This window comes from Myxine glutinosa, chromosome 3 (assembly GCF_964187855.1).
Source record: "Myxine glutinosa chromosome 3, kmMyxGlut1.1, whole genome shotgun sequence".
Lineage (NCBI taxonomy): Eukaryota > Metazoa > Chordata > Myxini > Myxiniformes > Myxinidae > Myxine > Myxine glutinosa.
In genome coordinates, this window is record NC_136263.1 from 28,286,789 (window position 1) to 28,302,742 (window position 15,954).

The window sequence follows — 15,954 nt, forward strand, 5'->3', positions numbered from 1 at the left end:
TCAAAGATCCTTAAACGAAATGCTCAGAGGGGTGTCTCTACTCCAATACTGAGGCCAGGACGTCCCCGCAGAACCACAAGGAGGGATGATCGCCAGCTGCACCGGTTAGTCCGCAATGGCCGTACCAAGTCAGCTAATCGGCTTAGGGCTGAGTGGCAGCAACTGACAAATGTGCCTGTATCCAGAAGGCTAGTCAACCAACGACTGGTTCAAGCAGGCTTTCATGCCAGGCGTCCCCTGAGAAAGCCATGCCTGACCAGACAACACCGCCAGCGCCGATTGCAGTGGGCCAGAGAGCACCGTCAATGGCAGCCAGGACACTGGAATCACGTTATCTTCAGTGACGAGTCTAGATTTCTGGTCTATCGTCAAGATGGCCGCGTCCGAGTGCGCAGACAAGTGCATGAAGCCTACAACAAAGATTGTATAGTGCCAAGAGTCCAAGCTGGAGGTGGTGGGGTGACCGTTTGGGCTGCTTTTCATGCAGGGGGCAAAACTGACCTGGTTGTTCTGAATGGAAACCTGAACCAGTTCAAGTTCAGGGCCATTCTGGAAGAAACATTGCTTCCATTTGCTCGTGCAGCCTTTCGAGGAAACTTTGTCTTCCAAGATGACAATGCACGGCCTCATCGTGCTCGCATGATCCAACACTTTCTTGCTGACCGTGGTGTAGAGCATATTGAGTGGCCTGCCATGTCCCCGGATATGAATCCGATAGAGAACTTGTGGGCAGAATTAACGCGTCACATCGACAACCTGGACCAGCAGCCTACCTCTGTGCGTGAATTGCAGCAGACTATTGTCACTGCATGGCAAGCGATTCCTGTCCAAACCTTGGCAAATCTCGTGAACAGCATGCCTCAACGTGTACGTGCTCTCCTGAATGCTCGTGGGGGTTACACGAAGTACTGAACTGAAATTTTACTGTCCGTAATCCCAGTCGTAATTTAACTTTTGTTTTTGTTAAAAAAATTTTGGCTAATGTGCAAAATAAAGAGATACTTCTGGAAAACGTACAGAAGTTTAACACAGTACTGTCCATGAATTGAGTTCGATATCAGTTCACATCACTTTCAAGGATCGATTTATTTGTTTCGAAATGTCAAATGTGGTTTTTGTTTCTTTTAAAGGTCACATTAACAAAATCTAGAATAATTTCAACATAATTCCAATGAACTTTTGGTTCTAAGACATCTTGAAAAGTAAGTTCACCCCCACAAAAAAAATATTCCATATTAAATGCCAAGTCTGTATATATATATATTAGGGTGGTTCTTAGCTACTGACATAAGGCAAAAAAAAAATTGAATTGTTTTAATCCTAATCTTTAATTTTTTGGTATTGAGGTAAAACTTCTGCATGTGAATTTTTTTATTTTTTTATACATCAAGTTTTAGGGGTTGCACAGTGACTCATGGTTGCCAGCCACTCATTGTTGCCCGATAAGCATAGATTTCCGGTGTGGAAGAATATAGGGAGAGAGCATGGTATGATTTTTAATTACAGCAAAAAACACGGATACTCAGAAACAATGAAACAAATACAGGACTATGAATCACCAGCGTATATTTCTCCCCGAGTCCTTGTACAAAAACCATTTGTATAGTGTTCAGCTGTTTATTTTAGAGAAGAGAAGGTGTGAGTTTGAATTTGTGAAGGCAGAAGGCTGACAGGAGGAGGGTGGAGAAGGAGGCAAGGGGGGTCTTGAGGAGATATCAACATTGACATCACAAAGTTGGGTCCCCATGATCCAGCCAATAAGGAGACCGACAGTTGGTTACTGAGACAACAACATTCCTCAATGGTCGAATTTCCCAGATATTAGCTAAAAACATGCAGATGTCCCTCCGCAAGCCTCCGCCAAACTGCCTGCCCTCAAAGAAAGACAGCCTTGAGATGCCAGACTTTTTTTCCACCTGGCATGAGCCTGGTAGATTTGTTCTCAGGCTCAAGCACTACTCCCTATCTGACTACTGTGTGTAGAATTAAAATCCATTTCACGTGATATGTTATTTTCCAATAGTGATCTATTCCCAATATCTCTTAAAAGGTTGCCTTTTAATGGAAAACACTTCTAGTTGTTATTTAAGCCCCCCCCCCCCCCCCGACTTCCTGCAGCATGTTGGCTTTTATTAAACTGGCTGCAAATGACTTTCAAGCTCGGTTTTATCTACAACCGAGCTGGGCACAAGTTTTGATCCACAGATAAAATTAAATTGACCCACAAAGTCCTCCCTTTTGTCACCTCGTGACAAACTTGAAGTGATCAATTTAATTCAAACAATTGGTAAATTTAAATCTGCTTTCATGAATAATTCCTGTTCTTTTAGTTTCGGTGCTTAGGTTAATTTATTCTCAAAATTACCTGAGGATCCCAGGCCGAATGGTCTCCATGGGTGTGCCCTCTCGTAGTCCGGGCAGGTTTGAACAGGAAAAAGAATCTCCAATGCAGGCCAAATGTCAGCCCTTCATCTGGCAAAATTCCCTTATTCATAACAGCAGTATGATCATATTATTATATTTGCAGGTTTGCACACCTTTCTAAATTGTGAGGGGGTGTGGAAGTCCAATGAGTCCATGCAGACCAAGCTTGCACATTTCTTGCAAAGTCTCCTCACCTTGCATCATGGTGGGAGTAATTTTTCCAGTTGCTCGTGCTGGCATGCATTTTGATGAGGCACACCATAATTAAATGATTAGGAGAACAGTGCCAATGAATTTCAAGATAGCAGCATCCCACTCTTCGAAGATGCTGGCCAATCATGATGTCATGTCCAGTTCATCTTTGAAATAATCATGCAATTTCGCTTCTTTTTCTTTGATCTTTTTTTTGTTAAGTCAGTAATATGTTTTGGTTGATCGCGTATGTAAGTGCAGCATTCTGAACCAGTGCCTTGCATGTCCCACTATTTTAAGCCAGCAATGAGTCTCGTGCCATCCTATTTTGCATGACAACAGTCCTCATAGATATTATTTCTAGATTTACATTGGTTAGAGTGTCAGCAGTTTCATGAGCAAAATGTTCTCTACTAGATGTAAAAAGAATAAGTTCTCTACCGGCTGTCAATATTCCATAATGTGGGGGCACTATCATCCCCAGCCATTCCTCGCCTCGTACTAGACCTTCTTTTCCTTCTTTCCTCTTTCCTAATGGGTCATGTAACTATAAGAAACGTTAGTTAATTTAATATCCACCAGCTAATGCCAACAGACGGGAAACCTGGATTAATATTTCTCCCCCTCAATGATTAAAAGTCCGGCCTGCGGTCTATAATTTGGTACCAGTGTGATAATTTAAAGTCGGGTTGGGAATAATATGTAGACTGGGCAGTTCATAGGATGAGAGCTTAACCTCTGGGTTATTCTTCGAGCCCCAAAATCCCATTCTTCCCTCCAAATCAATCTACTTATTATATACATCTTCATATAATTAACATGCATACTTCACATTCCTGCAACGGCTCCGAATTCCCTTCGCCTGATCTAACATCAACACCACACAACACCCTCCTAGTGTAGTAATTCATGTTCCAATTGTGCTGATGGCGCTCTCTGCATTAAATCACCTCTGAAGTTTAATCAAGGTGTGGATAGGGGTTCATGTGACAAGCCTGCGGTGCTGAAGGGTTATAATCACTGCCATATTTGAACTTTTGGGGTTTACTCATGGATCATGTGCTGACACTTCTCCACTGTCCTCGTGCTCTACTCAGTTAATGGAAATAAATAATTTGTATTTATTAAATAAATTAATAATTTTCAAACGGACAAACAAACAGACAGACAGACGGGGGTGAAAACATAACCTCCATCCACCTTTGGTGGCAACGGTAACAAATAGATGGTCCTTTATCAACATAGGGGTTGCGTCAATGCAAAGTGAAAGCTACGGCAGTCACTTTTGCAACAATAATTCTGGTAATTTCACAGACAAACTACCATGATATGACTCTTCCACACCACAAAGGTGAAAAGTATAGGATTAGATGAAAAGTGAAGCCACCAAACTATCTTTCTAGCAGTAATCATTCCATCATACCTTGTCAATGTGGTTTGCAATTTCCAACACTCGCTGCTTCAACTTCAACCTGTCCCGACCCATTTTGATGTACTGGGTGTGAGAGTAAGAGAAAACAAAATATCATATCAACAAGAGCAATCACAAGCAAATATACATTCAAAGTACACCGCCCTCATGCCAAATAAAGAAATAAATATAATGTGCCTTGCAGCACATGGAGATGGAATTGAGAGGGAGAGGTATACAAATTATACAATAACTTATTGATTAATTGCATAATGAAAATAAATAAATAATAATCGTAAAATAATTAATTTCTTAATCAAATGGCTAATAGCATGCCTAAACCACTACCGTTTCATCCGAATCTGTAACTTTTGTACTCCACCACTCCCTATTCCATCTCTGGGTGCTGCATGACGTCATCGCCGGGCATCGAAGGGAGCCTGGGGATGACGCTTGCCAAAAGGGCACACTCGGTTTTCACTCCATTTGTTTGTTTTCTTGTTTTCTTTCTTTCTTTCTTGATTGTTTGACCGAGCGATAAATCAGCCATCCTTTCAGCTAGGAAGCTGAAATTTGGGCACAATGGTGAACACGTGCTTTGGAAAAACAACATTTTTTTTATTTCTTGATTAATCAATTAATTGATCAACCAATTAATTGATTAATTACATAACTATTATTACTTATTTCTTTTCTTTCTCATCTGGGCAATATTTCAGGCAACTTTTGAGTTAGGAAGCTGATATTCATCCACAACAGTGACCAAGGGATTTGGCGATAAAGGATATTTTCTTTATTGATTGATTAATCAATTAATCCATTAATTATTTAGTTTTTTGATTAATGACTTCATTCACTAATTTTCAAATAGTTACAGATTGAGATGAAACAGTGGTGGTTTAGGTATGCTATTAGCCAATTGATTAAGAATTTTATTATTTAATGATTTTTATTTATTTATTTTAATTGCACAATTCATCAATAAATCAACAAGATGATATGCATAGAACACTTACCCTGCACAGTAAACTTGGTGCGAGCCAACTCTTCTGTTTTTGAAGCGTATTTTTTCTTTGATGCAATATGGCGGCCAGCCCATGTGAGCGATGACATCATAAATTTCCATTCTCTAATATAATTATTGTGTAGATCATGCTCAAGAAATTTCAAACGGATCAGACCAAGCGTTTTCACTGTCAAATTATGACATTATAATTAAGGCACCAATGACCTCATCGTTAGAACACTTATTCCCCATGCGGAGTTCTTTATAATGAGCCATGTTAAAAAAAATTCCATGGAACGGTTTCGGAGATACAGAGGTGCAACATTTTCCAGTTTTTCCAAGATGGCGCCTTTACCACATGACTTATGACGTCATAATTATCATTAAAATATTATACGGGAGGACGTGCTCGCATGGTGAAAAGGTCGTATCCATCAGACCAACAGTTACAGAGAAAACAAATTTATACTGATCGGAACAAGCGTTATATTTGTCGAATTATGAAGAAGGCACCAATGACATCATCATTAACATATGTTATTTCCGATGGTGAGTACTTGACAATGAGCCAAGTTTCAATTTTTTTCCATTGAGCAGTTTCGGAGATATAGAGGTGTAACGTTTTTCCAAGATGGCGTCCATACCACGTGACCTATGATGGCATAATTATGAATAAAGAATGCTACAGGCGGAGGTGCTCCTATGGTAAAATTTTGTGTCAATCGGACCAACGCTTTCTGAGAAAATGAATTTTAAAAATGCAGACACGCACGCTGCATGCCACACGTACAGATGCAACTGAATGCCTAACCCTGGATTTTCGCTTCGTGAGCACAGGGTAATCAATTTTTGTAAACTGCTCCCTCCCAATTCAGTGTATATGTGCTGAAGTCGCCCCAGCAATGTTGTGTGCTGGAGGATATGTTATTTATTTATTTGGCATGGGTGTAGTGTACTTTGAATGTAACTTTACTTGTATGAAAATTAATGAAATAATAAATCAAAAAATTCAAGAATTAATCAATTAATTGATTTATCAAAAAATCAAAAATACCAATTAATATTCAAATCACTTGGCCACTGTCATGTCCCAATATCAGCTACTAGCTCGAGAGGTGCCTGAGATATTGCCCAAATGAGAAAGAAAATAAAGAAGTAATTAATAATTATGCAATTAATCAGTGAATTCATTAATTTAAAAAAAAAGTTTTTGCCAAAGCACTTGTTCACTATTTTGCCCAAATTTCAGCTTCCTAGCTCAAAAGGTGCCTGAGATATTGGCCAGATGAGGAAGAAAATAAATAAGTGATTGATAATGAAAATAAATAAATAATAATGGTAAAATAATTAAATTATTAATCAATTAGCTGACAAAACACCTAAACCACCACCGTTTCCTCCGAATCTGCAACCATAAAAAATTAATTAATTGGATGAAAATTGAGGATTTTAGAAACTTGGCCTATGATGACCTTTTGGCCTATGTTGACCTCAAAAATACTTGGTGGTTGAATTCAAGTGACCAAATATGCAAGTCATCTTCAAATTTGAAGTTAATCAGATAAAAATTGAGGATTTTAGAAATTTGTCTGATGTTGACCTTTGGCCAATGTTCACCTCAAAAATACTTGGTGGATGAATTCCGTGACCAGATATGCAAATCCTATTCAGATTTCAAGTCAATCGGATGAAAATTGAGGATTTTAGAAATTTGAAAAGGTTGTTGACATTTTGGCCTATGTTGATCTCCAAAATAGTTGGTGGTTGAATTCAGTTAGCCGATATATAAATCCAATTCAAATTTCAAGTAAATTGGATCGAAAATGAGGATTTGAGAAATTTGAAAAAAGTAGTTGACGTTTGGCCTATGTTGACCTTTTGACCTCAAAAATATAAAGGATATTGTCGAACTACGAACTCCACCATTTGGTGAAGTTTTGTGAAGATCGGTTTAAACAGTGGTGGTTTAGGTATGCTAATAGAGCCAAATCATTACCAACATCCCCGTGCACTCCGATGCATTAGAAGTAAGTTTCTTTGAAGAAGGACTACTTAGTACCCCCGTTGAAAAAGCAAGGATAAGGAACTCAAATCATTACGCCCACCTGTACGGATTTGCTGAAGTGACCTGTACACAAGTATAGGTGAGCGGGCAGACAAATGAAAAATCACCCATAGAGCGACACTTGTCAAAACAAAACAAAGTAGAATGGCACTCAGTAGAGCATCCTTTTGACCTCACAAATAATTGGTGGTTGAATTATGTGACCTGACATGCAAATCGTCTTCAAATTTTAAGTTAATCGGATGAAAATTGACAATTTTAGAAATTTGGCCGATGTTGACCTTAAAAATAGTTGGTGGTTGGTTTCAGTAAGCTGATATGCAAATCCTATTCAGATTTCAAGTCAATCGGAAGAAAATTGAGGATTTTAGAAATCAGAGAAGAGTGGTTGACCTTAGGCCTATGTTGACCTTTTGGTCGATGTTCATCTCAAAATAGTTGGTGGTTGAATTCAATGACCAGATATGCAATTCCTATTCAAATTTCAAGTCAATCGGATGAAAATTGAGGATTTTAGAAATTTGAAAAAAGAGGTTGACGTTTGGCCGATGTTGACCTTTTGAGCTCGAAAATATATAGGATTTTGTCGGACCACGAACTATACTATTTGGCGAAGTTTCGTGAAGATCGGTTTAAAATTGTGACCTGTACGCAAGTACAAGTGAGCGGACAGACAAATGAAAAATCACTCAACGAGCGACACTTGGCAAAAGAGAACACAGAAGAATGGCACTCAGTAGAGCATCATTTTGACCTCACAAATAATTGGTGCTTGAATTATGTGACCTGATATCCAAATCGTCTTCAAATTAAGTCAAACGGATGAAAATGGAGGATTTTTAGAAATCTGGCCTATGTTGACCTATTGGTCGATGTTGACCTCAAAAATAGTTGGTGGTTGAATTCAATCACCAGATATGCAATTCCTATTGAAATTTCAAGTCAATCGGATGAAAATTGAGGATTTTATAAGTTTGAAAAATGTGGTTGACCTTTTTTGACCTTAAAAATATATAGGATTTTGTCGGACCACGAACTATACTATTTGGTGAAGTTTCGTGAAGATCGGTTTAAAATTGTGACCTGTACGCAAGTATAAGTGTGCGGACAGACAAATGAAAAATCACTCACAGAGCAACACTTGGCAAAACAGAACAAAGCAGAATGGCACTCGGTAGAGCATCATCCTTGAGCATCCTTTTGACCTCAAAAATAATTTGTGGTTGAATTCAGTGACCTTATATGCAAATCGTATTCAAAGTTTTAATTGATCGGATTAAAATTGACAATTTTAGAAATTGGCCTATGTTAACATTTTAGTCGATGTTGACCGAAAAAATAGTTGGTGGTTGAATTCAGTTAGCTGATATGAAAATCCTATTCAAATTTCAAGTCAATCACATGAAAATTGAGTTTCGAAATTTGTAATGGTTGTTAACCTTTGGCCTATGTTGACCTTTTGGCCTATGTTGACCTCAAAAATAGTTGGTGGTTGAATTCAGTTAGCTGATATGAAAATCCTATTCAAATTTCAAGTCAATCGCATGAAAATTGAGTTTCGAAATTTGTAATGGTTGTTAACCTTTGGCCTGTGTTGACCTTTTGGCCTATGTTGACCTCAAAAATAGTTGGTGGTTGAATTCAGTGACCAGATATGCAAATCTTCTTCAAATCTCAAGTCAATCGGAGGAAAATTGAGTATTTTAGAAATTTGACAAAGTTGGTGACTGTTGGCCTATGTTGATGTATTGACCTTTTCACCCCAAAATCAATAGGCTTCTTGCTTATGACCAACTCTTCCATTTGGTAAAGTTTCGTGAAGATCGGTTGAAAATTGCGACATGTAGGCAACTGACATAGACAAACAGACAGACAGACAGACAGCCTAACGCACAAGACCCACCAATATACTTGAAAAATCCTCGTTTTTGCAAGTAACAACAGCACCACTCACCTCTTCTCTGTCTGCTACCACCATCAAAGAGACATACTTTGTCTCTGTGAGCAACAACCTCTCCACCTGAAAAATATGGAAAGATGATATTGAATAATGCACTTGTTACCTTTATTTTACCTGTCCATTCTGACTCATATATATATATATAATTCATTCCATGTAGAATGCACAATATGGGGGATTAAACAAGTTTCTATTACAATGACACAATTTGAAAACAAAGCGAAATCATTATAATTTTATACAATAAACTTGGACACAAAGACAAATCATTGCAGTTTTACAAATGGAAATGGAAATGCAAGATTAGGCCATTTGGCCCATCATGCCTGTGTTGTATTCAAATCCCGTAAATGTAACCTCGCAATTTCATTGTATTCTAAATAGCTAAATTCCATTTCCACCATGAGGTTAACTTAACTCATCATCCACATTTCTTTTTATAATAACTTGCATTTCCCATTTAACGTATAGGTTGGGAATTAGGATGGGGTGGCACCACCAATGGTTGGCTCTTTTTGATTGCAACCCTGAGATGTTTAACCTCCACAAGCTGAATGCAGAGATGTCCACACCGAAAGGATGCCGGGCTCTAAGATGCAACACCTACTGCTACCACTCCACTAGAATGGCAGGTAATAGGCAAGAACAACCCAAGCGGGGCTTATACTCCGAATCGGGCCCATCATCATACGAAAATACGCAATTTGGTGTCTGTCTGTCTGCCTGACCGCAATACATTCGGTCGTTACTTATCCAATCGCAACCAAACTTGACAGGAGGACTAAGGATCACACGATGGAGGTTGCAGCGACTTCATTTGCCACCCTCTCCAAGGTGTTTTCCACCTTGGGAAAAATCCGTGTTGAGGTGTAAAGTTATAGCTTATTGTGTCATTTCTCCAAGGTCGCTTCTAATAACAAAAAGATAACAACACTAATGATGATAGCATAATGTTAATGTTATTGCAGAACAAAACTAGAATGGCACTCAGTGGAGTGCACATCTCCACCAGGCTGAACAGTTTACGTTTTGTATCTCACTGATGGGTCAGATCTGGATCCGGACCTGAACAAAATCGAATCGGCTTGTTATTGTCGCCTAACCAACTCATGCACCTAGTTTTGTCATAAGTCGTCCACAAAATTTTGAAATATCATGCTACATATCGGGTTTGGTCCTATCATTCAATGTTGACGAGAACCACTTAAAAAAAAAAAATCAAATTCTAGTTTCTGAATCTGTATTCGGATCTTCACCAAAATCGAAACGATTCGTCCTTGTCACACACACGACCAGTTCACTAAGTTTCGTCCAAATCTGTCCATAACTTTTTGAGATATTATGCTGTGTATCGGTTTTAACCCCATCTCTCAATGGGGAAGAATCACTTAAAAATTATGAGATCCAGATCCAGATCTTCACCAAAATGTAATAATTTCGTCCTCGTCACATACCCACTCTCTCCGCCAAACTTCGTCTGAATCCGTCCACAATTTTTTGAGATATCCTGTTCACAAACAGACAGACTGACAGACAGACAAACAAATAGACAGGAGTGAAAACATAACCTTCATGCAGCTTTGGTCGGTAGCAGAAGTAATTAATGCAAATATTATCCCATCTCCCCAAGGGGATTTCCTCCTTTGACAAATGTTGTGCTAATGTGTATAAATAGCTTATTGTGGTGTTTCATTGGGGAACCCCTACTAGAAGTAGAAAAATATTATAAACCACAAACACGTGCGATTACCTTTTGAAACAGTCACTACTGCTGTTTAACACTAAAATGAAAGGCTGCATTGTATGCTTATCGCATCTCCCACAGACTAATGGACCTAATCCTTGATCTACTGTGATCTATATACCCCAGAAAGGATAATACCATGACCCATCCTGCTGCTCCCTTAGGGAGCGGGTGTATTAGTCCACAGATTCTTAACCGCGAAAGGAAAAGGTCCGTGAAAGGAAGGCCATGGATGAGTTTAGTTGATATAAACATTGAGACAATGTATGTTAAAGCTCATGGACTACACCAGGGCAAAGACATTAAATGGTAATAAAACAATTAAATAACCCATCTGTTAAACTCATCAATATGGCAGGAATGTTCTCATGTGTGTGTAAAATGGCACACCTCGTTATCAGGATGGCGTACACTTGCCATTCGCGGCATTCCCAAGATCACACTTTTGTTCTCCTTGACACCACACACACCCAAATTTAATGCTGCATGCTCCAATGGGTAAGTGATATGCTTTCCTTTCACCGAATCTTCAAGTGGTTCCAAGATGTAGCTTGCGTTAGAGACAGTCACGAGTCCACTGTTAAGAGAGGGTGAGCATGGTGGGAAATGAGTCATAAATTTCTCCACTGAAATCATCAGTAGTTTTATTGATACTATAAGTGCTTTTGGAAACTTTAGATTATGGAATATCAAAAGACGAACATATAATTAGAGTAAGATATATAAAAAAGTACTGTGGCTGTGTAACAATTATAAGCAGTCATCTACATATAACACGAGCAGATAACCCAGCTCCACTAGGCTGTTGTATAGGAAAATGTTCCCAATAAAGTGTGGAATAGTTAGGGAGTTTTGCCAGGAATGTCCTTTGACAGCATAATAACAGGCACTCGCGGAAATTCCGTGTAATGTACAATGTGACTTCAAGTCCCCAACCTTCCCCTCCCCCTGCACCCCCATCCTCACAGCCCCAAGTCCTCAAAGTCCCCCTCCCAGCTCTATGTCCCCTCTCTGCCACCACCCACCCCAATTATGTGTCCTCTCGTCCCTCTTTATTCTTCACATCTTCAACTACCCCTCCCCCAACCCCAAAAGACTCCTTCAAACCCCAAGTCCTCAACCACCCACCTCCACCAAAGCCTCAACCCCCATTTCCCTCCTCTACTCCACCCCCTCTCCTCCCCACTCCCACACATTTCAACTCTCTGTTCTCCACAACCCTTTTCTTCTTCAAGTCCTCAACCCCAAAGTCCACATAACAATCATCAATTGTTAAGACTGCTAAGGTTTCCCGGTGGCAAAATTAACGAAAAGGTAATTATATGATGGATGGAAATGACTGAATAGATTGTGGTATATATATATATATATACACTACATGACCAAAAGTATGCGGACACCTCTTCTAATTAGTGGATTCAGCTGTTTCAGCCACACCCATTGCTGACAGGTATATATACTGAAACGCAAAAGAAACTTACCACCTTTGAAACCTTTAAATATCAACAATAACACTGCGTGTAGTAAATGTGTGAACTTATTTGTGGACAATAGTGTCCTCACTGTCAGACAAAACGGTCATGGATGGTCACTTGAACCTTCAATGGTCACTTCATAGCACAGCTGTTGAACAGCCGTTTTGACTGTCAGTGATTAGCCAAGGGGTACGGGATGATTTTAATGAGCTGCACATGATGTCTTGATATTGGCTTTAAAAAGGCCAGTGCAAAATGGGCATTTTGACCAAAAAATTTGACCATTTTGACCAACTTCAAAAAGACCGAAAACGCAAAAGAAACTTATCACTTGTTTGAAATGTAATAAAATTGTAACAGTTCAAAATAAAACAAACCAACAATTGCTAATTGAAACATTGGCATTTTATTGATGACATGTCAAGTTTTTGACCAAGATACACCATCTCATCAGTTTGTTCTACAGTACAGAACAGCACAGGGTGCAATGTCAGTCCCCTTTCAATAGCGTGTGTGGCCACCATTGTTTTGGATACATGCAGTGCATCGTCGGCGTATACTGCCTACCAGTCTTTGGATGGATTGCTGCTGGATTCTGTCCCACTCAGTCCTCAATGTCTGAAGCAGCTCTGCCCATGTCCTGGCCCTGCCAACTACGCGTCTCCCAAGCTCATCCCACAGGTGCTCTATGGGATTCAGGTCAGGGGAGAACGCAGGCCACTGTATGGTGTTGATGTTCTCGCCTTGGAGAAATGCAGTGGTAAAGCGAGCAGCATGGGGACGAGCGTTGTCATGCTGAAAGGTTCTCAGTTCTGGGTGGTCTAGCAGGAATGGCAGCAGATGAGGTTGCAGGATGTTATCCACATACCGCTGGGTGTTAAGATTCCCATCCACAACCACCAGTGGCGTCCTGTACCGGCCTGATATGGCGGCCAACACCATCACACTTGGGCCACCCCACCTGTTGGCTTGACGCACGCAACAATCGGCATATCGCTCGCCGGTTCTTCTCCAGACACGCTCACGCCCATCAGGACTGTCCACACAGAACCTTGACTCATCGCTGAAAGCGACCTCGTTCCACTGCGCCAAGGTCCACCGCTGATGCTGCTGGCACCATCTCTGTCGGTTATGGCGATGGGCAGCCATCATCACGGGGCCTCTGTATGGTCTTCTGGCAGTCAGACCATAGTCATGCAGTCGTCTTCGTGCAGTATCATTGGAGATCCATGGTTTGCATGCCCCGGAGTTTCTGCAGCAGTGCGGGATGCTGGACGGAATCGATCCTGCAGGTGACTTCGGACCATCTGCCTGTCCTGCCTTGCAGTGGTGACTCTTGGCCTCCCTGATCGAGGTCTGTCATCTGCAGAGTTGTGGAGGGTGTCTCTGTCCACCAGGGCCGATATCGTCTGGTGTGAACAGCCAAGGCGACGTGCCACCTCACGGTAGCTCAGTCCGCCTTGCAGCATGCCCAGGGCACGCTGCCGTTTATCCCTTGACAATCGTGGCATGTTGATTGAAATGCCCATTTTGCACTGGCCTTTTTAAAGCCAATATCAAGACATCACGTGCAGCTCAATAAAATCATCCCGTACCCCTTGGCTAATCACTGACAGTCAAAACGGCTGTTCAACAGCTGTGCTATGAAGTGACCATTGAAGGTTCAAGTGACCATCCGTGACCGTTTTGTCTGACAGTGAGGACACTATTGTCCACAAATAAGTTCACACATTTACTACACGCAGTGTTATTGTTGATATTTAAAGGTTTCAAAGGTGGTAAGTTTCTTTTGCATTTTCGGTCTTTTTGAAGTTGGTCAAAATGGTCAAATTTTTCGGTCAAAATGCCCATTTTGCACTGGCCTTTTTAAAGCCAATATCAAGACATCATGTGCAGCTCATTAAAATCATCCCGTACCCCTTGGCTAATCACTGACAGTCAAAACGGCTGTTCAACAGCTGTGCTATGAAGTGACCATTGAAGGTTCAAGTGACCATCCGTGACCGTTTTGTCTGACAGTGAGGACACTATTGTCCACAAATAAGTTCACACATTTACTACACGCAGTGTTATTGTTGATATTTAAAGGTTTCAAAAGTGGTAAGTTTCTTTTGCGTTTCAGTATATAATCAAGCACAAAGCCATGCAATCACCATAGACAAATATTGGCAGTGGAATGGGCTGTACTGAAGAGCTCAGTGACTTTCAATGTGGCACCGTCATAGGGTGCCACCTTTCCAACAAGTCAGTTTGTCAAATTTCTGCCCTGCTCAAGCTGCCCCAGTCAACTGTAAGTGCTGTTATTGTGGAGTGGCAAGCCACGTCTAGGAGCAACAACAGCTCAGCCGCGAAGTGATAGGCCACACAAGCTCACAGAATGGGACCGCCGAGTGCTGAAGCTCGTAAAAATCGTCTGTCCTCGGTTGCAACACTCACTACTGAATTCCAAACTGCCTCTGGAAGCACCGTCAGCACAACAACTGTCGTCGGGAGCTTCATGAAATGGGTTTCCATGGCCGAGCAGCCGCACACAAGCCTAAGATCACCATGCGCAATGCCAAGCAGCAGCTGGAGTGGTGTAAAGCTTGCTGCCATTGGACTCTGGAGCAGTGGAAATGCGTTCTCTGGAGTGATGAATCATGCTTCACCACCTGGCAATCCAACGGGCGAATCTGGGTTTAGCGGATGCCAGGAGAATGCTACCTGCCCGAATGCATAGTGCCAACTGTAAAGTTTGGTGGAGGAGTAATAATGGTCTTGGGCTGATTTTCATGGTTTGGGCAAGGCCCCTTAGTTCCAGTGAAAGGAAATCTTAACGCTACAGCATACAATGACATTCTAGACGATTGTGTGCTTCCAACTTTGTTGCAACAGTTTGGGGTAGGCCCTTTCCTGTTTCAGCATGACAATGTCCCCGTGCACAAAGGAAAGTCCACACAGAAATGGTTTGTCGAGACCGGTGTTGACGAACTTGACTGGCCCGCACAGAGCCCTGACCTCAACCCCATAGAACACCTTTGGGATGAATTGTAATGCTGACTGTGAGCCAGGTCTAATCGCCCAACATCAGTGCCCGATCTCACAAATGCTTTTGTGGCTGAATGGAAGCAAATCCCCACAGCAATGTTCTAACTTCTAGTGGAAAGCCTTCCCAGAAGAGTGGACGCTGTTATAGCAGCAAATTGGGGACCAACGAAGAGGTGAGCTAACCTTTCTCGGCTCTGATAGGAGGTTCTTGCCTTCACTTGGTGACTTGCTCTGCTACCCGCCAACTCTTGCGTGAGCCCGGACAAACAAGTAAGTTAAAAGTAAGTTCTGGATTGTTTATTGCAGACATAAGGATAAGGTACAGCAATAAGTCAGGAATGAGCAGGCTCGGGTAAAGGGGATTGAAGAGGCTACTTGATACCCCCGTACAAAATACCTAAGCAGGGAAATTAAGAGGACAAGATGGGACATAAGCAAGGAAAGAACGGAGAAGAGGAGCCCCCCTAAGGGGACTCCTGATTATATGCTCAAACAGCATGGAGTAGGAGTAATAAAACCTTTAAGGTTGTGGAATGAATGGACTATTAAATCAACTGTGGTATGGCCAGAGGAAGGATCCTTCGAGAAGAAAAGGCACGTAAAGGCACGTAAATACGTAAAGAATTAAATGCACGGATAAAGAAACAAGG

At 41.1% G+C, this 15,954-nt stretch overlaps 1 protein-coding gene across 3 annotated transcripts in view; it reads right to left on the reverse strand.

Annotated features, from left to right (window-relative positions):
* LOC137423720 (disintegrin and metalloproteinase domain-containing protein 12) overlaps nt 1-15,954 on the reverse strand; it is a 205,245-nt gene that overhangs the window by 109,486 nt on the left and 79,805 nt on the right. For all 3 annotated transcript variants that reach the window (XR_013622792.1, XM_068111167.2, XM_068111166.2), the window contains exons 6-8: nt 11,193-11,379; nt 9,053-9,118; nt 4,040-4,111 (exon numbers count right to left, since the gene is read on the reverse strand). Coding sequence is in view for 2 of the 3 variants with exons in the window: in XM_068111167.2 (XP_067967268.2) it covers nt 4,040-4,111; nt 9,053-9,118; nt 11,193-11,379 (325 nt within the window). In the remaining variant the exon portion in view is untranslated. The remainder of the gene's footprint in view (nt 1-4,039; nt 4,112-9,052; nt 9,119-11,192; nt 11,380-15,954) is intronic.